Source organism: Grammomys surdaster, unplaced genomic scaffold (genome assembly GCF_004785775.1).
Source record: "Grammomys surdaster isolate TR1022 unplaced genomic scaffold, NIH_TR_1.0 139, whole genome shotgun sequence".
Lineage (NCBI taxonomy): Eukaryota > Metazoa > Chordata > Mammalia > Rodentia > Muridae > Grammomys > Grammomys surdaster.
The window spans coordinates 17,559,434-17,585,423 of NW_021604597.1; the positions used below are offsets into that span (position 1 = coordinate 17,559,434).

The 25,990-nt window shown below is 43.1% G+C and overlaps 2 protein-coding genes across 4 annotated transcripts in view; both read left to right on the forward strand.

Annotated features, from left to right (window-relative positions):
- The window catches only part of Ppm1l (protein phosphatase, Mg2+/Mn2+ dependent 1L), a 380,029-nt gene that overhangs the window by 26,507 nt on the left and 327,532 nt on the right, over positions 1 to 25,990 (forward strand). The window lies entirely within an intron of this gene.
- Arl14 (ADP ribosylation factor like GTPase 14) lies at positions 11,762 to 12,963 on the forward strand. The gene has a single exon (XM_028763459.1). It carries the CDS (start codon positions 11,789 to 11,791, stop codon positions 12,434 to 12,436), a length of 648 nt encoding a protein of 215 aa, XP_028619292.1. The 5' UTR covers positions 11,762 to 11,788; the 3' UTR covers positions 12,437 to 12,963.

The following is a 25,990-nucleotide window of genomic DNA, read 5'->3' on the forward strand; positions in this document are numbered from 1 at the left end:
CCAGCACTTGGGAGGCAGAGGCAGGTGGATTTCTGAGTTCGAGGCCAGCCTGGTCTACAGAGTGAGTTCCAGGACAGCCAGGGCTACACAGAGAAACCCTGTCTTGAAAAAACCAAAAAAAAAAAAAAACCTTGTTGTTTTTGTTTGTGTGTGTATGTATGAATTTGTGTGTATACATGTGTGTGCCACATGTATACAAACACATGCAGATGCCGTAGAGCGGCTCAGATCATCTTTGGCTGGAGTTACAGGCAATCATGAGCCACCCTAGTGGGCGTTAGAAGAGCAACAAGCACCGGGCAGTGGTAGCACACGCCTTTAATCCCAGCACTTGGGAGGCAGAGGTAGGCGGATTTTGGAGTTCGAGGCCAGCCTGGTCTACAGAGTGAGTTCCAGGACAACCAGGGCTACACAGAGAAACCCTGTCTTGAACTGTCCCCCTCCCCCCAAAAAAAATCCAAAAAAGAAGAGCAACAAGCACAGTAACTTCTGAACCATCTCTCCAGCCCCACTTTTAAAGTTAAAAACAGAGAATGTTCTGCCTTCAGTTACTTCTTAAAGGGCGGACTTTTAGCTATTTGGCAAACAGTAGTTAGCTAGTGCTTGTCACAGAGTTAACTGACTCAGGTGAACAGCGATGGAGCTCTGAGCCAGCCGTGGTTTATTACTGAAGCTGAAAGGGGACCAGTTAGGCTAATGTTGGTCTGGGTTAAGAGTCTTGTTTTCGTTATTTTGTTTGTTTGTTTTGCTGTTGGTAGTGGTTGGTTTGTTTTTGTGGGTTTTTCTTTTTTCCTCCTGCAGCTTGCTGGCTAGCCAGACTTCAGAAAATACTGGCTGCTTTATGTATTGCTGAGGTCAGAGGTGCCTGAGTCACTGTTCTTAAATCCTTCATCTTCATCAGGATAAGGTGTTGATGGCTACACCCCTGTTCCAGCCGTAGCCTCCAGACTGCCTCTCTTGTGCTGTGTTTTCCTCCTGTTCACTTTAACTCGACTGGAAGGGTGGGTGAAACTGGGAGTGCTAGGGAACTAACCAGCGTAAAGTGACACGTTTTCTCAAGAACGAAACGCTCTCATGGCGGTCATCACATTGTCCCTCGATTGGAAAAGGTTAAAAATGAGGGATTTTTTTTAGTTACCTTCAAAATGATTCATATTTTGTTGTTGCTGCTGAGACAGGGGTTCTCTGCATAGCCCTGGCTATCCTGGAGCTTTGAATCTTTAGACCAGGGTGGCCTGGAACGCAAAGATCTGCCTGCCTCTGCCTCCTGAATGCTGCTTCCATCATGCCTGACTAGTGTTCGTTGTTTTTAATTATGTGTGTGAGTCTGGGAAAGTGAGTGCAGGTACCGGAAGGGGCCAGAGAAGCTGGATTTCCATGTAACAGCTGGAGTTACAGATGGCTCTGAGCATCTGACGTGGGTGCCGGGACTATTACTCTGGTCCTCGGGATGAGCACTATGGTGCTCTTAACTGCTGAGCCATGTCTCCAGCATCTCAGGTACTATTTTAAACCTTTCGTTGATTCTTCATGAGTTTTACATCATGGTGCCAGTCCCACTTAGCTCCCCATCTCCTTGTGGCCACCCTTGCAACCTTCCTACAAAAGAAAATAAAAAACAACAACAACAAAAAAAAACATTAAAAAAAACCCAAAGTGTAAATTATCTCCTCGTGGAAGCTGCAGTGTGTCATAGTGTGTCCCACAGTGTGCCCTTTGTCCACACGTCTTTACTTGCAAATGTTCATTGCAGTGAGTCACGGTCTGGTTCAAGGCCTCTGGGTTCTGTTACACCATCAATATTGGATCCTTTCCAGGACACCTCTTGGTTATCCTGTTGCCCCATGTCACAGAGATCCTGCAGCTTTGGATCAGCAAGGCCAGACCCTTCTTATGCCCTAACAGTTGATAGAAGAGGTAGATTTTGGCATGGGCCAACTCAAAGCCCTGGATCTGGGCCTGGGTGGGCATAATTTAATTTGGTCAGCTCACCAGCTCTCTCTTATCTATACCACCAAGGTGAGCTCTCCCTGTTCCCCTCTTCCCGCATTCCCTCTTTCTCACCCCCAACCAGCTCTACTGTGCTACCCAGGCAAGATTTCAGGGCCTGTTCTCCCCAGTGCTACAGCTGGTGAGAGATGGGGCCAGCTCCCCAGAGTGGCTCAGCCAGTGAGAGTCAAGGCCAGTTCTGCATAGCCTTTGACATCTACTTGGTCCCAGGCAGCGCCCAGACCAGGGTCTTTGGTGTTAATTTGAGCCACTGACATCGGTATAGACACCTGCCATTGTAGAGACCCAGCCATGGCTGTCGGTGGCAGCATGGACTGGCACTTCAGCATGGCCTCAGGTGGTAGAGCTGGCTACTGACAACAGGCTACTGCTCTCCACTCTCTCATCTTCCATGTTCTCTCTTCATAATGCTTAAATGGTTCCACTTCCTTTTCTTTTCCATCTGTCCACCACATACATGCACCTTGTAGTGGCTCCCACTTCCTGGCCCACACCGCATGTCATGTCACAGGCAGGTCTCTGGATGTCCTCCTTCTCCCAGGGTGTGTTGCGTGGGGGCACCTCTTAGGCGTTTTAAAATGTTCGCTAATATTAAAAAATCACATCATAAACAAGGGGAAAATATCAACTATATGGCAGGCTCTATAGAGAATCGTTTTACATTTGTTTCATGTAAAGTAATTATCTTGGCACCCCTCTGTTTACACCATGCATTGCTTACTGAGTATAAGAGGCAGACTTGAACTTAGAATCGCCAGACTACCCATGTGGACCTTTAGGGATGTGGGTGGTGGTGAAAGGTTTAGTTCTGTCAGAGGACATGGCACTGAGAAGAAAGTTCACCGAGTGGACTCTGCCACTCTTCATGGCGTCCTGAGTGTCTGTTGCTATGGACCAGAGTACACTTCTGAAAACCAGGGGTAAAAATTGCTTGATCAGAGAAAAGTTTGCTTTCAATAAAATGGGAACCTGAAAGAACCAGTTGTAGTGGCTTGTACCTGTAATTCCAGCATTTGGAGGCTAAAGTAGGAGGACCACGGAGGAGTCCAGATAGCCTGAGCTACACAGTGAGTTTCAGACAGCATGGGCTACAAATGAGATCCTGTTTCAAAACCCAAAAAGGGGGGCAGGGGGTGGATTGAAGTTGGTCGGTAGAGTGCTTGCTTGGCCTGCAGGTAGCTATGGGCTCCACCCCTGCACCACACAAAATCACCCCCACGAATCCCAGCTCTTGGGAGGCTGAGGTAGGCGTGTGAGGCTGAGATCAGTCTGCTCCAAATAAGACGTTTCAGGCCAGCCAGGACAACATAGTGAGATCCTGTGTCAAACAAAGAAACAAACAACAAAAGAATAATTCAAGGTCATCTTCAGCTACACGGCAAATTTGGAGCTAGCCTGAGTCACATGGAACTTTTGTCTCAAAAGAAAACAATAAAGAAACTAAAGTATATACAGTAAACAAAATGGACGACTAAAAAGGATGCTACTCTTAGCAGCAGGTCATGGATATTTTCTTTTTCTTTTTATTAATTTATTCATTTATTTGTTAACATCCTAATCACTGCTCCCCTCCCACTCCCTCCCTCACAGACTCCTCCCTCCCATTCCCCCTCTCCTTCTCCTCTTAGAGGTTGGGAATCCCTCCTCCCTCCCCCCCAACACACACACACATCAAGTCTGCTAGATCAGGCATATCCTCTCCCACTGGAGCCAGACAGGGCAGTCATGAAGACCGAGCTGCCTGTCTGCTACATACGTGCCGGGGGCCTCACTGCAGCGCATGTATGATCTTTGGTTGGTGGCTCAGACTTTGAGAGCTCTCAGGGGTCCAAGCTTATTGACTCTGTTGGTCTTCCTGTGGTGTTTCCATCCCCTTCAGGGCTTTCAAGCCTTCCCTCAATTCTTCCATAAGTGTTCCTGACCTCCATCTAATGTTTGGCTGCGGGTATCTGCCTCTGTTTCAGTCCACGGCCTCTCAGAGAACAGTTATGCTAGGCTCCTGTCTGCAAGCTTAACAGAGTATCATTACTAATGTCAGAGATTGGTGCTTGCCCATGGGATGGGTTTCAACTAAGAAGTTTAACTTCAACAAACCAAATAGCCTAATTTAAAAATGGGGGGGAAGAACTCAACAGAGAATTCTCAACAGGGCAATCTCAAGTGAGCAAGAAACACTTAAAGAAATGCTCAACATCCTTAGTCATCAGGGAAATGCAAGTCAAAATGACCCTGAGAGTCCACCTTACACCAGTCAGAATGGCTAAGGTCAAAAAGGGACAGCACATGCTGGCGAGGATGTGGAGAAAGGGAACACTCTTCCATTGCTTGTGGCATTGCAAACTTGTACAATCACTTTCGAAATCAATCTGGCAGTTTCTCAGAAAATTGTAAATAGTTCTACCTGAAAAACCAGATATATGGCTCCTCTGTTCATAATATCCAGAAACTGGAAACAACCCAGGTGTCCCTCAACCAAAGAATGGATACAGAAAATGTGGTTCAATTATACAGTGTAATACTTTTTTTGTTTTGTTTTGTTTTTTGTTTTTTGAGACAGGGTTTCTCTGTGTAGCCCTGGCTGTCCTGGAACTCGCTCTGTAGATCAGGCTGGCCTTGAACTCAGAAATCCGCCTGCCTTTGCCTCCCAAGTGCTGGGATTAAAGGCGTGAGCCACCACCACCCGGCCCCAGTGTAATACTTTTTAGCTATTAAAAAGAAGGACATCAAGGCTGGAGACATGGCTCAGTGGTTAAGAGCACTGACTGCTCTTCCAGAGATCCTGAGTTCAAATCTCAGCAACCACATGGTGGCTCACAACCATCTGTAATGGAATCCAATGCCCTCTTCTGGTGTGTCTGAAGACAGCGACAGTGTACTCACACATATAAAAACTAAACAATTTTTTTTTTAAAAGAAAGACATCATGTATTTTGCAGGCAAATGGATATAACTAGAAAATATCATTCTGAGTGAGGTAACCTAGACCCAAAAAAGGCATGTATAGTATGTACTCACTGATAACTGGATATTAGCCATAAAGTACAGAATACCTATGATACACCCTACAAATCCAAAGAAGCTAAACAAGAAAGAAGAGCCAAGCGAGGATGCTTGAATCTCACTTAGGAGGGGAAACAAAATAGTCACAGGAGGCAGAGAGAGGGAGGGAACAGGGTGGGGGTGGGGGATTGGGAAGAGGAGGGGAATGGGAGGCAGGATTAGTTACCTGGAGAGACAGCAGAGGGCCCAGAGGGCCAGGAGAATGAATGGAAATGTGCAGCTGCTGGGGTGGGGTGGAGGGATGGGGAAAACAGGGGGGTAGGGATAGAGAGGAGGGTAGAATCTCTAGGAAGTCCCAGAGACTAGGGATAGGGGAGCTCCCAGGAGTCAATGCAGGTGATCTTAGCAGAGATGCCTAGGTGGGGAGATGAGACCTGAAGAGGCCACCTCTGTAGCCAGGCAGGGCCGCCAGTAGAGGGATAACAACACCAACCTATCCACAAAACTTTTGACCTCAAATTTGTCCTGTCTAAAAGAAATTCAGGAATGGAGCAGAAACCAAACGGTAGTAGGTATTTTCAAATGTGAGAATTTACTGAGTTGTCATCAGAAGGATCACATCTTTCTATAAGACATTTTAAAAAAAAAAGTAGGCAATGTTCTAAGTCTACAAAAGCTAACATATGGAGATATACATTCTTTATCTGTAGGAGGAAAAAACAATGGGGAAGTGGCCATTTTCTTCCAAGAAGCGAGTCTGTCTTTCATTTGGTTAGTTCACCCAGAACATATAGAACCAAGTGATATTCTAGCTTAGGATCTTTTGTTTCTCCTATTCAAGGTAAGAAAAATTTCTAAATGTTTGTTTTTTTATACCCACATTTAAGCAAACATTTAAAAATGCTTTTATTTCCTTATTTTATTTGTGTGTTTATATGGATGTCAGGGGATAACTTTCAAGAGTTAATTCTTTGTCACATCATTTGGATTTCAGGGACTGAAGACAGAAATGCCTTTACCTTCTTAACCATCTCACGGGTCCCTGGATTTCTGACATTACAAAGTGGGCCAGTGACTCGATCACAATCCTACATTTATTTGTATAAATAAATCAAAAAACAACTTGCAAATAACCAAATTGCTTGCTTTCCCTTGGATTTATCTGGTACAAGAGAATTCATACGTGTTTTGAGAGAGGATCAAAAGATGTTGAAACATTTGTGGGACAATAAACAGAAATTGTTCTAGTCTCTGGTATAGAAGAGAAAGTCATGTGTTCAATGAACTGTGATATTCACCCAACTTACTGCTTTTTCTTTAGTTACATTAAAAAGGGACCTGAGCTTTGATGTGAATGAGTACAGAGGCATGGACATAGCACCATCCTCATCTGTAGCAGAATTTTAATTCAGTAACAGGTTTCAGAGAGGCAAGGGGTCACATACAAAGACCTAGGTCTGTGTGATCCAGCTGGAATGCAGGCCCATCACACCTTTGACCCCTCTGAGTAGAATATAGACATACCCTTAGTATACAACTTTAAGGTAAGATTAGTTTGTAGTAGGAAGCAGCTATGTTGGGAAGTGAATACTAAGTGAGGGACAGACAAAGTGATGAATCAGAGAAAGATCTGACAGAATGAGTCAGATATAGGATGTACCCAACTCTCACTATCTAAGAGCAATGCAGGGAGAGAGTGAGTTAGGAGTCAGTGCAGTAAGTGCAGTGCAGTAGAGTTGAGTTCGTTCATGTGTTCACACAGTTTAGTACAGTTCAGCAGAGGCAGCTGAAGCCAGAGAATGAGAAGGAACCAGAAGTTTAGAACAAATTTCCAGAGGCCAAGCAGAACAATTCCCTGAGAAGCTGAGAGAAGCCAGATTGAAATCAATCAGTTTGGAGAGAAGTTTGAGCCAGAATAGCTGAGTTGAATCAGCCAGCCAAAGTTTAGAAAAAAGTAGAAAGGGTGAGCTTATTCAACAGTAAGTATCCAGGATTACAATTACACATCTGGCAAATAAAAGATACTTTTACACTCATTATGGCCTAGATAAACAAAAGCTGCCCTAGAACCAACAGTGGACTGCATAAGATCACATCAGTAAGTTTAATATAAAGTAGATGTCTAGCTGTCTGTTATGTTTAACTTGTTCAGAATATGGAGCAGAGAGAGCTCAGGTGGCATTCAGAGTCTCCAAGTTAGCCTTGGGGAGAAGTCTACGCACTTCTGGAACTTGAATTATGCCTGTGAAGGCAGCCTGATTTGATCAGCTCATTCCAGGTCAGCTCCTTTCAGTAAGTCATTCTGAAAATGTTCAAGCCTAGAAGGAAGTTGGAGGGAAAAAAATAAAACCTTCAACAACAGTACAAAGAATCCAATGCTACTCACCTAACCCAGCCAGCTGCAAACTGCGGCCAGATTCACACACACTCCTCTCCCTTACATAGATGCATATCTGTGGCGGGCCCAATGGCTCAATTGGTTCTATCACTCTAATCTCGAGTATGTTCTCAGAACAAGGGTGTCGTATTTCTATTTATTTATTTATTTATTTATTTATTTATTTATTTATTTATTTTTGGTTTTTTCGAGACAGGGTTTCTCTGTATATCCCTGGCTGTCCTAGAACTCACTCTGTAGACCAGGCTGGCCTCGAACTCAGAAATCCGCCTGCCTCTGCCTCCCAAGGGTGTCTTATTTCATAGTCACAATTCTACCATTGCCCTCAAGAAATTTATCATTGATAACCAATGGCTGTGTGTGTGTCAGATTGATTTTGGGTATCTCCCTTTATTGCTTACCATATTATTTTCCAAGATAATCTCTCACTGAGTGTGAAGATTTCTATTCCAGATAGACTGGAAGGCCAGTGAGCCCCCACACCGTTTCCCACACTCCTAAGGGTTGGCGTTACAGATGTGTGCAGCTGTACTTGGCTTTGATGTTTGAGGAACTGAATTCAGAACTCACACTTGCACGTCAAGCACATCCCCCACTGAGACATCTCCCCAGTCCCAGACAATGCACAGTGCTTTTTAATAAATAGCTCACAATCAACTGACCCAATAGTTATGTTATTTATGAATTTACTTATCCTTTTTCAAAGTCTATGTATACCTAGCTAGCTTGCAACTTGCTGTGTAGACCAGAGTGGCCTCAAACTAACAGAGATCCACATGCCTGGCTGGTGCTGTTTCATTGATTTATTTTTTTAATTGGTGTTATTATTTTTTTTGTAAAGTATCTTTAAGATGATTGCATGTCAAACTCTTTTTCTTTCTTTCTTTTTTCTTTTCTCTCTCTCTCTCTCTCTCTCTCTCTCTCTCTCTCTCTCTTTCTTTTTTTTTTTTTTTGGAGAAAGGGTTTCTCTGTGTAGTCCTGGCTGTCCTGGAACTCACTCTGTAGACCAGGCTGGCCTTGAACTCAGAAATCTGCCTGCCTCTGTCTCCTAAGTGCTGGGATTAAAGGCGTGTACCACCACTGCCCGGCACATGTCGAACTTTCAATGTTCTCTCCTCTGCCTTTTCTTCTTCCTTTGTGACTTGGATATAATTGAAGAGTCTAGACCTGCTGTCTTACTTCATGTCTAAGAAGTTAGATTTAGCTAATTTCCTCGTGACTCTTACGGGTTTATAGAAAAACAACAACCTAGGCAAACACAGTTAGTTTTCCATGTTTATCCAAATTTGAGATTCACCTCACAATTCGCTGTTGCTTTCCATCCTGAAACAATCCTCAAAGACGCAGGCACTTAAGCTTAATTTTTCTTATGGAATGTATCATTTTCCCATTTATGTTTCTTTCATTGTTTGTATAGCTTTCATCTTCCCCTCAGTGAAAGAGGTTTAAAGGCTGATCTAACTTGTCTTTGTCAGTTGGCATCTACCAGAGCACGGTTCACAGAGTAGGCAATCTATCTATTAATAACATATCTGCTACACATCTATCTGTTGGCTTGCTGGGTAGTGGGATGAGTATGAAATTCTTTTATTGCTGAGACATAGGGAGCTGGTTAAAAATTTGAAATTTAAAACCACTTGTATAATCTTTTATTCTAATTTTTGTGAATGTGTACATGTATTTCACTGGATAGGTGCTGGAGGAGGCCAGAAGATGCCAGATACTCGACAGCTGCAGTTGTCAGTGCTGTGAGCTGTCCAACAATGTGAGGGGAACAAAACTGCAATCCTTTGTAAGAGCAGCAAGTGTTCTTAAATGCTGGGCCAGCTCTTCAGATCCTAATTTCTTTATATGTGTGTTTTTTTGTCCATACAGTAGTCTACCCAAAACCGTTTTTCTTTTATAAAATTTTCAGTAAAAGTAAAACATGTATGTCATATGCCTCAAGTTTTTTCATAAAAGTCATATTGTTAAGCATTAAAGGTATTCTTCCTATCTAGAGATTTCAATTCTTTATTTTAAAACTTTTTAAAACAAATTATGTTTTGGACACACACACACATACACGCACATACAAGCACACACGCACACACATACCATTGGGCACTTGTGGACATCAGAGGAAAGCTTTGTGGGGTTGGGTTTCTCCTTCCACTCCTCCATGGGTTCTGGAGTCATGCTCAGGTCACTGAGGTTTGTGCAACAAGAACCTTTACCCACTGAGCATCCCAGCCTGAGAGTTCATCCTTTAGCACCAGGAAACACTTGCATATTTTTTTATTTGAGAGTGTTATGTAAATGTCAATTTTATTTCCCTAGATGGAGGGATGAGATGAGAGCCTTCTCAAACTATTCAAATACACTACATGGCTTGGGCTAAGCCTAGTGCATTTCTTTGTCTGATCTAACCATCCTTAGGCCTAGGCCTGGAAGCTTCTAGCCTCCGTACAATCTAACCTTCCAAGCTGACTGATTCAGTCTGGCTTCTCTAGGCTTTTCATTGAATTGCTCTGCTTGGCCTCATACTCACTTTGGCAATCACTTCTCATCTTCCGGCTCCTTCAAATTCTCTTGCTTATTCTATGTCTATCTTGTTATCTTTGCCGCCTGTCCCTATAAAACTGCAACGCGCGCGCGCGCGCACACACACACACACACACATCCCTTATCACATCACCCCTTTCTTTTTCTGTTCTGTTCTTAAGTCGCCTCCCTTCCCTGTCTGCTCTTTTATGAGTTGGACGTATCCTATCTCTGACTCACTCTGTCAAATCTCTCATTCATCACTTTATCTGCCCCTCAATTAAATGTCACTTCAAACATGGGTGCTTCCTTTTACCAACTAACTTCATCTTCATAGTTAGGGATTAAAGATGTGTATTAGGGGCATGTCTATATTACAGCCAAATCATACTGTAATCCAGAGTGTGTCTATATTCTAGCTGAATCACACAGACCTAGAAGATCTTTGGATGTGATCCCTTGCCAGAGCAGCCATGTTGCTGGATTAAATTCCTCTTCAGTGTTCTGTTGGCATGCTTTCTATCTTCTGAGGAATAAGATTCTGTCATTGAGATGTGACTCAAGTGGCTCTTTTTTCCTCATTCTCTGCCTTCTGATGTATTCCTTTAATGTTTGCCTTTAACCTATCATAGAGCTTCTAAAATATCTACTTCACCCCTTCCCTGAGACAAGGTTTCTCAGCACAGCTCTGGCTGTCCTGGAACTTACTTTGTAGACCAGGATAGCCTTGAACTCACAGAAATCTGCCTGCCTTTGCCTCTTGAGTGCTAGCATTAAAGGCATGCATAAATGCCTGGCTTTAAGATGTCTACTTTTGCCGGGCAGTGGTGGCGCAGACCTTTAATCCCAGCACTTGGGAGGTAGAGGCAGGTGGATTTCTGAGTTCGAGAGTTCAAGGCTAGCCTGGTCTACAGAGTGAGTTCCAGGACAGCCAGGGCTACACAGAGAAACCCTGTCTCGAAAAAACTAAAAAAAAAAAAAAGTTCTTCAGGAGTTTGTCTTTGTTTTCTGAGTTCCTTTTTATATTATCAGCTTTTTGTTTTAGTAATATATTTACTTTCTGCTCTTCCCAATCCAGCACATCCCTCCCCCATCCCCAGACTCAGTTCTACCCCAGTAGGCCTATTTTCTGTCTTCTAGAACATTTGTCAAAATTTTCCCCTCTGATGCACTCTCTGATGACTTTGTTCCTTTAATCATGGCGCATTGGGAAGGAGATGAGATAGATGCCTGTGTGTACTCAGTTTGCCATCTTTGAGCAGTCTATTTTATTGAAACGTGTTTGGGTAAAAAAAAAATTCCTGGGGAAATCTGGTCTTGTCAGTAGTGTAAGTTCCCTGCCCGAAGATTCAGAAATGATGCTCTGCTTCTGAGACCAAGGTTACGATAACCCGGAAGAGCTCAAAGTTTCTACTGAGTAATCTGGTAACAGGAGCCATTTAGATAGCAAGAGGGAGATAAACTCTCCAAGCATTTAGGCAGCTCTGACACTTATTAACAACTGGGTAAGACAGATCTATAAAAAATTCACTTAAAGTTGGTTAAAACAAAAGGTTGTGTTCATTCTGCAGTGGAGTTCCTGTGTGTGCCTTACTGTTTGATTTCCTCCAAACTAGTGGACCTGAGAGAATGAATAAAGCTGCAGCACTTGGCCACTCCTAGTCCTACTCACTCACAAAGAATGTCCCCTTTGAGCCACTGTGATACCTGTTGGCTACTCCCACAGTTTCTTCAGGATAGGCTGGGACTGCAAATAAAACACTGTTTGCCTAGAATCAAGTTGATAAGCTATAATATAAAGGAAGACAGGCACCTGCTACAACTGTGGCACTTTACTCCCTTTTCCTAAACGTTTACATGCAAGACCTGGAAAGGACACGTTGTCTCCGGCCGAAAGAAAAGATCTTTAAAGAAAAAAAGCCTAAAATGGGTCTGCTGAATTCTAAAAACCTCAAAAGCAAGCAAGTCCACATTCTTCTGCTGGGACTTGACTCCGCTGGGAAATCTACTCTGCTTTACAGGTTAAAGTTTGCGGAGACTCTTGCTACCATCCCAACCATCGGCTTCAACGTGGAAATGGTCCAGCTGCAGAGCGGTCTTACACTCACGGTGTGGGATGTTGGGGGACAGGAGAAGATGCGGACTGTCTGGGACTGCTACTGTGAGGACGCGCACGGGCTGGTGTACGTGGTGGACTGTTCCGAAGGCCAAAAGCGACTGGAGGACTCTCGCAAAGAGTTCAAGCACATTTTGAAGAATGAACACATCAAAAACAGGCCGGTCGTCATATTAGCCAACAAACAAGACTTGCCGGGAGCTCTGAGCGCTGAAGACATCACCAGGATGTTCAAGGTGAAGAAGCTGTGCAGCGACCGGAACTGGTATGTGCAACCGTGCTGTGCAGTCACTGGAGAAGGGCTGGATGACGGGTTCAGGAAAGTAACTGAGTTTGTGAAAAGCCACCTGAAGACAAGAGAGACCTTAGCATTCTTCAAGCAGAAATGAGACAATGATGACGTGGAAATGGAAGTTCTGATTTATTTCCCATGTAAAGTGGAGGGAAAAAAAAGTAAGTTGCAGAGTCAGCAAACTTTTCTGGGGAAAATTCCCCCCCTCCCCGCCCCCGGCCCAGCTAAAGAAAGAACTTTATAAGCAAACTATGGGGTAATGATCACTGAAAAAGAAGAATTTATATTTTGTAAAGGTAAATGTGGTAGATGATTTGAAAGTTACATTTAGAGTTGGATGAATGTTTGTTAATTTTGTATGGCCACTAAAGTTTAAATAGTCGCCTGCTTATATAGTTAGGATTTTCTCATATGTTCCCAGATGTTACAGGCATTGAGTTTCTACTCTGTTCTTGGGTAGTAATTGAGTGACGAGAAAACAACAAAAAGAAGCTTAAATTGTGGATGTTAAGCATTTGAAAATCTTTGTTTTGTAAACAGAAACGCCCCCCCCCCCCAAAGCTGTCAACGTTTTGAAATCTATTGCTGGTGACTTCCTTTATCTTTTAAAAAATATATTTTTTTAATTAATTCTTTGAGCATTTCATACAACGTGTATTGAAAACAGACACACACACACACACACACACACACATACACCCCTTCCTTAAACAAAGAACTTCAGATCACTGGCCTAGAGGAAGTTTGTCCTGCAGGGTAAACTCTGAGTTCAGTGTTCCACTTTAGGTTGCAGCCCCAGGACCCACTTCAGTGGAACTCAGCAGCCCCATCACTCAGGAACACAGGGGTTCTTGGTGCCGACCAAGCAGGAAGCCAGGACAGACTTTGTTCTCAGAGACCTTGCAGTTCACTGGGTGAAGTGACAGGAAGCTGGCAACTGGAGCACTGGCAGTAGTTGACACATGTTATCAAATGAGAGACACCCAGAGAAATAGGAAACACTTCTTAGGAGAGATGGAATTGAAGGGGAGTATCTAACTACCAGGGACCCCACACATATGTACACTAGTCAACAAAATTTCCCATAGTTAGATAAACCTCCAAGCTGTCATGACCAAGAGAAGGGGCGGGCAGGCGAGCAGCAAAGGAGCTGAGGATGAAGCTGGAATCTCCAACAGAGGAGAAGAGCTCACATCACAGAAAGACCCTGTAACTGACACTTTCCTCTTCTCCACTCCAGCCAGCCTCCTGTGGTGTAGAATGAAGCCACTGAGCTCCATAGCAGCCCCAATGGCTGTGACTCTTAAGATGACAGGGGAAAATAAAGGTGTAAAAAGTGTGGGGCTGGAGAGGCGTCTCCACGGTGAGAGCACTTGCTGCTCTTCCAGCAGACTTGCATTGGGTTCTTGATTAGTATTGTATGCCTCACAATTAATTGCATGTAATCCCAGTTCCAGAAGATCTGACACCCTTTTCTGGGCACCAGTACACACATGGCACACACTTACATACATATACGTAAAAATGAAAATAAATCTTCAAAGAAAACAAGTCAAGGGTGAAGGCCCCCAGATTGTTTTTATATTTTTCTTTTCTCCTTGTAGCTCTTATTTGCTCAGCAAAGACCCTTCTGTGCTTTGTAGTATGACTCAAGTGAAGGAGACATGTAAAGATGGCGACTTTTGGGTTGAAACTGAGTAGAGCAGTCTTTATGGCAAACAGCTTCCCAGATCTCACTCAGTGTCTACAACTGCTCTGAGGGGAAAAAATTAGGCGTTGTTATTTCAGTTTACAGATGTGAGTGTTGAGGCTGAACAAGGTGACGTCAAATCTTGCACACACACACACACATAAGCCCTTTAAAAAATGTATTATATCAGGGTGTTGGGGGAGTCACAAGACAACTTTGAGGAGTCAGTTCCTTCCGTTGTGTGAGTTTTGGGGGCTGGACTGAGGTCACAGGCTTGGCAGCAAGTGCCTTTACTGGTTAAGGCATCTCTCCAGCCAACTACTATGTTATTTTTTCTTTCTTTTGTCTTTGAGATGATAATATAATTACATCATTACTTCTTTGGTTTTCTTCCATCCAAATCCTCCCATATACCCTTCCCTGCTCTTTTTCAAATTCATGCTTTCTTTTTTTCATTAACTTTAACTGAGAAATTGGCAGAGTCAAGACTGGAACTCAGGAGTATCTGCTGTTTGTTACCGTGTTGTTTTAGAGACAAATATATCCCCTCTCCAGTGAACTTCCAACACAGAAAGCTGGAGCCAGTATATAGCTCACTGGTGGAGTGACTGTACCAGCAATTCAGGATGCTCTGGGTTTGATCCCAAACACCAGAGGGGTAGAAAAACTCTAGGGAATATGGATTCTATAACAAGAAAATTTTTAGGGACCCCCCCACAAATATTAGATAAGCATAGTAACCAATGTAAGAAACATGTAGAAAGATTTGTTTATGACTTCAGGGAGCTCTGGGATGGTGATGTCAAAGGTTCAGAGCAGAATGCTTTCTGACTCTCACAAACTAATTGAAGCCTCGTACATATCTTCCCTTAACATTTGTTTTTAATTTAATCTTAAAATTAAGAGTCACTCATTTATTTCAATGCAGAATATCTAAATATTGAAAATACTTAGAAGCTTGGGTTATGTGTGCTTGGTGGAGTAGGTGTGCACATTCTTAAAGTATGGAAAATTGATAACTAGTATTTTCCTGTTGTTAGAAACTCTCCCCTTAACAGCAAGTGTTCCTCAAAATCTGTGTCTATGTTCTCCAGAAGTGTACAAGGTTGGTCATGCTTTACCCAGGATCCACTTCCCACCAGTTATTAGCTGTTTAATGTCAATTCCACCAGTTTTCACCTCAACATTCCCTTTCCTGCTCTCTCTCCTGACTTCCTCTTCTCTACCCAACAACATGGGCGAGTGAATTGTTATACACACACACACAACCAAATGTGTACACACACACTTCATATACATAAATATACCACACACATACTGTATGTGTGTGCACACATATCTACACCATCTGTGTGCACACATACACACATATACACTGTGTGCACACATGCACACACCATACACATATGCATCACGCACACATATACACATACCATATGCATTCACACATACATACTGCACACACACATATACATGCACATGTGTACCCCCTGAACATGATTCTCCCAGATATGCTAAGTAAGGGTACATCCCTGATATGATACACTAAGGGAAGAGTAGAAGACAAGTTATAGACAATAGCAAAATACTCCCTAGTAGATAAAAGAGGCTGTGCACACTCATATTTTGATTTTTAGTACTATAAATTTTATGTATTTTATTCTATACATATTTGTTTGTTTGTTTGTTTGTTTATTGTGTGAATGGTGCTCAAGAATGAAGCCAGGGCCTCATACATGTTAGTTGGATACTCTACCATTGAGCTGGTAGAGTGTGCTCTACCCACTGCAGAGTTCTTTAGTTTGCTCTACGTAATGCATTCTTTTAGGCGTCTCACCTGCACATTTTTTATTTTTTATGTCTAAATATATTTTATCGTGTATATCTGAGGTTTACCATATGATGCTCTAGGCGACGTGGACATTGTGAAATTGTTTTTATAGTGTAGCAAATTATCGCCTCACATAGTTGCTTCGAGACAAAAGCAGCCAGAACCTACTTATGAGCAGAAAGCCTAAATACCATTTAGCTCTCCTCCTGTCCCTGCTGTCGACTGGGACAGAACTAACAGCGTGCGGCTGTGGACCTAGCAGTTCTGGGAAGTCACCGCTGCTTAACAGCGCCAGGATTGGAGAGTACAATTCTCACTCACACTTTTCAGATGTAGGTAAATAACAATTGAGTATGTCAGTTTTCTCTTCTACATATTCTAAGTAAAAGTAATTACTCTGGGACATAGTAGAGAGTGATAAGTAGATAAACCAGCCATACTTACTTTTTCGTCCATTCATTTCCCGAGTCATTGTATTACCTTGGACATCAATAAGTGTTTCTTTATCCTCCTGGAGTCCAGTGAAGTGTTTGTGTGTGTCCTCTTTAAATTCCTCTAATTCTTCAATAATACTTAGATTTTTTAATAATTATGTGTCCTGGGATTCATCTAGGCAGTTCTTATCAGAGAGAACACTTCTTTAAGGCTAGTGAGTTTGACGGGAGACATGTTGTATTGCCATTTATGTGGTTTGCGGTTTGCGTTTTGGCCAGGGCTTATGGACTTTATTTGGTTGTATGTTATGTGATGACCTGGCTTTCTTTAGATTGGGCCCATGCAGGAACTAATGGTGGATATGCTTTTCAACTAGACCAGGCCTGTGAGCCTGGATGAGGGAGGGAAGGAATGTCTCATCAGTCAAAGTTGCCCCTTGATCAAAGTGCATCTGAAGGCCACTGGACCTAGGCATATCTGTTTGGAGACAACCACAGGGAGGGTGGGGGATGAGAGTGGACAGGAAAGAGAAGACCTACCACCCAAGGTGGCTTTTGAGCAGAGGTCTGGAAGTCTGTGATTCTAGGAGTGTTTCAGTACTTTCTGAAACAGTATCTCTTATAGCCCAGGCTGGCTTTAAATGTATCCAAGGCTGGACTCAAACTCTTGATCCTCTGATTCTACCTCTCAAGTTCTGGGATTATATGTGTGCAATACCACACTCTGCTTGACTAACTTATATTAATGTTAAACTTGTCTCTGTCCAGAAAGATTGAAAGAAACAGTCAAGAGACATTTCCTTTGGCAGTACTACTGGGTATATAAAACAAAAGCATAATCTAATAATGTTTTGGGGATTTCAATCCAGCAGTGTTGACATAGTGTTAAATATTAAGAATTATGTTAAAATTATAGTAAATGTTAATATTGTTGGATTAAGTGGCACCAAACATGAGAAAGCATACAAATATAAAGGCAGTTATTAGATGACCTAAACATAAGAGTAGCATTTTCAGAAGCATTATTCATTTTGTTTTCTCAAAATTCAAATGGGGACCAGTTGAGGATGTAGAGTACTTAACCACTGTTTGTGAAGTCCTAGGTTCAATCCCCATAGAAGGCGAGAGGAGCTGAGCATGAACTCTCGCAATCCCCAAACTAGGGAGGTGGAATGCGAAGAAACCTCGGCTACGTGAAGGCCTGCATCCAGTCGGGTATGGGGTGTGTCTGGGATATAGCTCGCCTGGCACTGTACTTGTCTAGCAATCTGAAGTGCTGTGTTTGCTCCCCAGCCCTGCATACTGCTGGTACTGTGGTGCATACCTGTAACCCCAGCACTTGGGAAATGAAGGCAGGAGAATCAGGAGTTCAAGGCTATCCTTGGCTACACAGTGAGTTTGAGTCTATCTTGGGAGAAATGAAAGCTTCTCTCAGAAAGGGGGGTGGGGAGCCCTCACAGGAACATAGCAACTATTACTAACAGTATTAAGCACACAAGGAGACTGATCAAGTAGCTACTAACCCTAGTCCTATGACTTCCAGTCTTTTAATTAAAGATACCTATTAAGTATTATGAGTGAGTTAAACAATATGTGACACACAAAGATTTTTCCATTTAAGGTGGTTCTGCAGTCTAAATGGAACTATGGTCTATGAAAGCTTTTTGGCCCCGAAACCTAGAAGATAGCTTCCCACCCCCCTCGGCCCCACACACATCCAGCAGCAGATAGTATCAACTCTACATTCAAAATTCATGTTCTCTGAACACTTTCCAAACACCGTTACTACAAACCCCCGTCATTCTCCACTACAACCCTTTCCATTCTCAGCTAGGTAACTCTATTCTCCTCAAGAATTCTGCCCAGAAGGTTTTCTAAGATTGAAAATCAGATCATATCTTTCTCTTAGTTTAACTGCCTCCATTTATTTACTTGATCTCTTACCCACTCCTGGTTTTTAATCCTTGCCCTTCAGCTATACCTGCCTTCCTGTTTGTTACTTCCGGCTCATGACTGCCCCAGGGCCCGTGAACTTCCTACTTGTCCTACTTAGGATACACTCCCCTTGAGTCTTCAAATCGTTTATTTCTGTCTTTCCATGCCCATGTCCGTGTCCATGTCCGTGTCCATGTCCGTGTCCCGGTCCGTGTCTGGGTCCATATTTGGTACTTGCTTCATGAGTGCAGGTGCCTACAGAGGCCAGAGGGCTTGCAGCTCCCTGGAGCCAGAGTTACAGGAATTGTGAACTGCCTGAAGCAGGATCTACGAAGTGCACTCAGGTTTTTTGAGCCATCATCTCTCCAGATCTGAGTTGTATATCTAAATTGTTTAGTTGAATAACTAAAAGTGTAGAGATACTCCCAAAATTCTCTTGGAAGAAATCCCCCATCTCAATATCTCTAACCCTATCTTCTATTGACTCGTTTTTGTTTACTTTGAAATTTTTTTTTTAAAGACACGGTGTTTCTGTGTAGCCCTGGTTGTCCTGGAACTCTCTCTCTGTTGATCAGGCTGGCCTAGAACTCACAGAGATCTGCCTGCCTCTGCCTCTGCCTCCCCAGGGTTGGGATTAAAGGCATGCTCCACCACCAACAGGCTGACTTTCTTCTTTTTTATTCTGTTTTCCTTTCTAGAAGGTGAGCTGTAAGGAGCTGGGGATTTTGTCTTCCCTATTACATTCTAGAATTATATGTAGGGCAAAAGGTGTTTACAAGATGTTTGTAGAACATAAAAAAAAAAAAAAAAGATCTGAACCCTGAAGTAAGTCTTGCCAAGCTTCAGAAGAGGAGCGTGGGATCGGCCGCTCCAGCTCAGGACACCAAATACGCCTGCTCTACCCAAGGGCAGTGCGCTCGACTTTAGAACTGGGTGGGAATTCTGCTTTGTTGGCATTTGTTTTTTTAGGAAGACATGCTGCCTCTCAGAGTAGATTTTCTCAACTAGAGCTGTGACTTGAATAAGCACAGCTCTTCTTGTGGTAAGCTGTTTAGTTCTGAAAGTCGCTGGAAGCACCGCTGGGAAATTACCCCAATAAACTAGATCTTGTCTCTTGCTTCTATCTGACACACCCAAACCTTCCTTTCCTCAGCCTCCTGTTTTTCACAGATACCTTCTGACCTTTCTCCCCACACCTATCCCAGCGCCTGCATGTGAGTCACCCTAGAACAGGTAGGAAAGACAGGGTTTAGTTCTCCTTTAGCTTAAAAAAAAATCCGATTATTTAGAGAAGTTGAAACAAAAGTAAATTTAACGTTTATTTTATTTTATTTTTTTTGAGACAGGGTTTTTCTGTATAGTCCTGGCTGTCCTGGAACTCACTCTGTAGACCAGACTGGCCTCGAACTCAGAAATCCGCCTGCCTCTGCCTCCCAAGTGCTGGGATTAAAGGCGTGCACCACCACCGCCCGGCTAACATTTATTTTCTAACTGTATTTTCCAACATCACAGTTTTGTCATATTTTGTGCTGTCTGTCTGCCCGTCTTTCTCTCCCCCTGTCTCCCTCGCTCCTTTTACATGCACACACACATGCACAGTGGCACACACACATGCTCACAGACTGGCATATGTGCACACTGGCACACACACACTGGCACATGCTCACACACTGGCATATGCATTCGGAGTTGCAATGGTCCTCACTCCTCATGCCGAAGCAGCACCACATATTTCCCCAGAAGCAACCTCTGTCAACCTTCAGTACCACTATGACATAAACAATTTTATGTATTATTGAATATTATTTAACCGTCCATAATAAAATTTTCTCTAGGTCATCAATTATAAAATTAGTTTGACCCAGAATCTACTGTAATTGGTTTTTCTTTTCTTTTTTTTTTTTCCCGAGACAGGGTTTCTCTGTGTAGCCCTGGCTGTCCTGGAACTCACTCTGTAGACCAGGCTAGCCTTGAACTTTCGAACTCAGAAATCCGCCTGCCTCTGCCTCCCAAGTGCTGGGATTAAAGGCGTGTGCCACCACCGCCCGGCCATAATTGGTTTTTCATTTGGAATATTCTCTTGGATTTTTACTACCTGGAAACTTTTGAAAAGTTTGGGCCACATTTTCTTTTTTTAGGTGAGTCTTGCTAGGTTGTCAAGGTTGTCAGGCTTGTCAAAGATATATGATCCTGCCTCGGGCTCCCAGTTGGTGCTTATGGGTGATTGCCGATGGGTCTGGCTTCTCGGATTTTATAGAATGCCTCACAGCTTGAATTTGTCTGATGCTTTAGGATTAGATTCTGGATAAGCATTTTTAGTTAGAGTATTCCACAGATAAAGTTGTACCTCCCACTGTTCCTGTAAGGGAGTCACAATGTCCATCTGTCTCAAGCGTGGCACTTAGGCTACACTACTTCATTTACAGCAGTGGCCTCTAACTCTCTCCACACTGAAAGCAGGTCCTCATGAGTAGTTTTGAAATGCATTTGATATGATAAATGTTTTGAGACCTTCTGAGTATTGTGTTCCTCCAAAGCCTCTCACCAAATGACCTGTTCCCGAGTCTCTTCTGTTCTCCATAATCTCTCCTTGATGTGTATTCATGGGCACACTTGAAAATGCTTTGTTGTCACACATTCTTTAAGTCAGCGCTTTGTGATCTAGTGCTATTCGAGTTTCCGGCTTGGGCGAGCACCTGCAGCGGTGCCTGAAACCTGCTTAGAAAAGTGAAATTCTCAGTGGCCACCGATCATGTTCAAGAGAACCTCAGCGTGTGTGTGTGTGTGTGTGTGTGTGTGTGTGTGTGTGTGGTGGGGTGGAGGGGGGGTGGTCAGGGACCTCACACTACAACCAACATTGTTACCCATTTCTAATGTTCATTCTTATTCCCCTCCCTTCCTCCCTCTCTATTCCTCTACCCTCTCCTCTCTCTCCCTTTTTCTCTGCTCCTCTCAGTTCCCTCTTTCCCTGTCTTTCCCCTTCTCTCATTCTCTCTCTAGAGCAGAGGTTCTCAACCTATAGGTTGCACCCCTCTGGGGGGCATTGCCTAAGACCGTTGGAAAACACAGATATTTACATTACAATTCATACAGTACTAAAAGTTACAGTTATGAAGTAGCAATGACAATAATTTTATGCCTGGGGGTCATCACAACAAGAGGGACTGTATTAAAGGGTCACAGCAGTAGGATGGTAGTGTGTGAAGATCAGACTTGAGTAGCCTGGCTTGAGTCAAAGGGCGTGGGCTACATACACAGAAGAAGTTAACTTTAAAATAAGTATTCACTTGCACTCTATAGAACCGCTGCTATAGGGTGATCACAGTCCTAGGCATCAAGCCCAGGCCCTAAGGTGCACTAGCTGGGCAACATCTACATTTAAGCTATATCCCCCAAGATTTAGTACCATGAGCCCAAGTCTCATTAACTTGCCTAAGCTGGCCTTGATTTTACTCTGGAACTCTGGCTGGCTTTGAACTTAGGATTGTCCCCACCTTAGTCTCCCAAGTAGCTGGGACTATTGGCCTCTGTCACCAGCCCCACCTAATATTATTCTTTGGATGGGGTTGGGTCTGTATGAGCATTTATCTATTACATGAGCAACAGAGTCAGCACAGAACATCCAGGAAACACAGACTCTGAAAGACAGAACTTAGTTCCTGCTTTTTCAAGTCCACAGGGCCTAGTCTGGTGTTTTCTCCCAGTCCTCTCTCCACACAGGAGTAATATAAATAATTTAAGGTCACCTAGCACTGCACACTCCCCAGCTCTGACTCCCTCCCTCAATGCTGTGCATCTCTGGTGCTATCTAAGCCCTTCAGTCTGCTTCCCCCGGGTTAGAGGTCTATAGCTAGAACCTCCACCGTCTCTTCAGGAAGGTGGGTATCTCCATGGCTTCCAGTTCTCAGCTCGTGTAGACAACTGTCAGCAAAGACCCCACTGTCTATTCTTTCCCTTGCATCTTGGTGGATCGCTTGGTTGTCTGGAGCTGGAACTTGCCTCCACAGTGCAAGAAAGTAGCAGTGGGATTCTGCAGTGAGCAGAGTGTAGCCTGGGGATGGATAGCTTTTAGACTGAGTGCTTTGGTAGTGAACTGAACATGTGCTTTGTCTCTTTCAGGGTTCCTGTACTCCACACAAAGAAGGGACACTTAGATTTTATGGCTGAAGTGGTAGTGTGTGAAGATCAGACTTGAATAGCCTGGCTTGAATCAAAGGGCGTGGGGCTACGGACACAGAAGAAGTAACTTTAAAATAAGTATCTACTTGCACTCGAGAAAATGTTAATTATCCTAGTACAATGAGCTTATTCCTTTTTTATAGGACATTTTATTTATATTTCAGATGTTATCCCGTTACCCCATTTCTCCCGTCCACCCCCCCACCCAGGAACTCCCTATCCCATCCCCCCTCCTCCTGCTTCTATGAGGATGTTCCCCCACCTACCCCCCATCCCTCTTAATTTACACAAAATGGTTCAGCATTTATAAGTCAGGTTGGTTTTTTTTTTCCACTTCGAGGGATTTTTCCACTAGAGTCCCTTGTACTTTAGTTGTCCCTTAATAAAGAACATGAGAGTTCTTCAACAGGAAACCATCTTTTTTGTCACAGGAAACCCCTCCTAGACACGAAGCTTCATTCCTGGTGATTTAAAGGCAAAAGATACAGTTTACATTCATTCTAAAATTTAATCTCTGTAGACACACTGATTTTGATTTGTAAAATGAAAACCCATAGTTTATAAACACACGGAGGTCAACCCATTGCCCAAAACCCAGATATGCCCTTCCAAGTTCATGTAGACAGAAAAAATGACTGGACTTTCATTGTTCCAGTTTGGCAGCAAAGGGTTGTAAGTCCCTCTGCCTGGCAGCAAAGCCTTTTGATTTTGTTACCTCCTCTCCTCTTTCTTTGGTCCAGAGAAGAGCCTCCAAGACTTTGCTCTGCAGGTGTTCTCTCAGGCAGGCTCAAAAAAAAAAAAAAAAAAGCTACATGGAGGCCTCTACTCACTGGCTCCCAGCTGCTGTGCAGGGCTCGTTGTAGCCTTTTTCTGAGAAATGAAGATCGAACCCTTCATTGTAGATCATTCCCAGTGTGCTCTCTGACATTATTATTATTATTATTGTTGTTGTTGTTGTTTTTGTTGTTGTTGTTTTTCGAGACAGGGTTTCTCTGTGTAGCCCTGGCTGTCCTGGAACTCACTCTGTAGACCAGGCTGGCCTCGAACTCAGAAATCCGCCTGCCTCTGCCTCCCAAGTGCTGGGATTAAAGGCGTGCGCCACCACCGCCTGGCCTCTGACATTATTCTTAGATACTCAAACCGTCCCAAATTTTTCCAGTGAAAAACTCTCTAAGCTAGTTCCTATGGACAACCAGTGGGTCCTCTGAGCACTTCCTTGCTTAGGAAACACTGAGGCTTCCTCCCAGCTTGTCGTTGTCCTTGCCCTGCCTGGCTACCTCAGAAACTAATCATTTCTCAGAAAAGCCTTACTTGGTCTCTTTTGTTGAGGGATGTATCTAGAAGCCAAACATTACAAACATGCTAGCTGTTCATTTTTTACTAAACACCCATCACTGGTTGAGAGAGATGTAGAAAAGTGGAATCGAAGACTTACTGTCACACACACTTGCACACTTGCATGGGTGCACACATGTGCACACCTATGTATGTGTGTATGCATGTACTAACACCAGTGCACTGAATCCAGACTGTCAAGGTTTCCCTTATTTTGTCCATTCATTATTTTTTTTCTCCCCCTGGACTACAAAGAACCCTGATTTCCAAAGGTGTCAATCCATTTTCTCTGTGTTGTCCTACAACACAACAAAATATTTACAGAACCACTGTGCCAGCACCCCAGCTGTAGCCAGCCCACTCAGAAAAGCCAGAGTTTTATTTATTGTTCTTTCTGTTCTTACCCACAGTGCTGTGTTTCATAGTCACATGCATTGATTTTTGTGGGTGACTGGGTTTATACTGATTTTAGGGTTTTTTTCTATTTGAATTTTAAGGTTTAATTCTACCTTTTTGCATTAATGTTATTTAAATGTTTTGAGTTTCTAGAATATATATATATCTCCAAAGTCCAAATGAAAGCTGGATGTAATGCTATCTGCCTTTAGTCTCAGCTCTTGGGAAGCAGAGACAGGTGAGTCTTTGTGAATTCCAGTTCAGACTGACTTATTTAGCAAGTCCCAGGCCAGTCAGTGCTTCATATGAAGACCCTATCTCACAACAAAACAAACAAACAAACAAACAAACAAACAAACAAACTAATCAACAAAGACCTCACAACAAAAACTCCAAACTATGAAGAAGGTCTTTCAGAGAACTTTGGTGCACTTCTCCTGCCTGTAACCCTTCCCTTTTCTCTTATCTTTCTTTTGCTTTGCGGTTCAAGGGTAGAAGATTACAGGGCTGGATTAATGCCCCAGAGGCTAAGAGGACTTATTGCCCTTGCAGAGAACCAACAGGGTTCTGACTCCCAGCAGCCGAGTCATGGACTCCAATTCTATGGCATCTGAGTCCCTCCTCTGACTTCCATAGGTTCCTGCATCCATGTAGTGTACACATATAAAATCACACACATGTATACAGAAAACTTAAAGTAATTGAGTACATTTAATTGTGGACCTGTATATTCTCTACTTTCTTACCCCCAAAGTCACACACACACACACACACACACACACACACACACACACACGCACGCACGAAATAACCTTAAATTGTTTACTTGCATTAAGAAAATGTTAATTGTTCTAGTATAGCACACTTATTTTCATAGACACCCGTTGATGTACACAAAATGGTCTGGTGTTCCTAAACCAGGTTTGGTTTCTTTCACTTTAAGCCGTTTCCCCACTGGCATTCTGTGTACTTTAGCTGTCTATTAATAAGGAACATGAGAGCCTGTGGTGACAGGACACCATCTGCTTTTCACCACAGGAAATACCTCTTAATCTTGTCTTTTCATTTCTGGTCACTTAAAAGCGAAAGATGCAGTCTACATTCATTCTAAAATGTAATCTCTACAGACACGTTGATTTCAATTTGTAAAATTAAAACCCATTATATTACTTAGAAAATAAAAACATGGAAAACGTTCGGACAGTTGCATTATGGGTAATTCCAATTTTCTAAACTTTGTACAGTGAGCACAGAAAGTGAGAGCCAGTCCTTCCTCTGCCTATCTCTCCTTCAATCGTCCCTCTCCCTCCCCTTTCTCTATTCCTTCTTGTAACAAGGTCTAGTTTTACAGCCTAGGATAACCTGGCCTCTAGCTTCCTCTGCCCCTGTGTCCTAACAAAGCACTATTATGATGTGTGTGTGCATGTGTGATTTGCACCTATGTGCACCAGCCTGTGGAGACTAGTGTGTCTTAATTGGTCTCCTCTTTGTTTATGTTTGACATACATGTTCCATTTATTTGTTTTTAGAATTACATTTATTTATTAGTATTTGGGGGTTGTGGGGATGAGTGCACATGCTATGACTGGTTTGTGTGTGGGCCAGGGCGGGGGTCAGAGAACAATTTGAAGCCATTATTTCTCTTTTCCACTATATGTACCCCTGGGATTAAACTCAGGTTTTCAAACTTGGAGGCTTGGCCCCATTTCATTTGTGCATGCACAATACATGTGAATATTTGACCAGAAAAGGGTATCAGATCTCTCAGAGATGGAGTTACAGACGTTTGGCAGGGTGCTTAGATGACAACATAGTTCCTGGGATTGAAACACCAGTTTTTATAATTGTGCA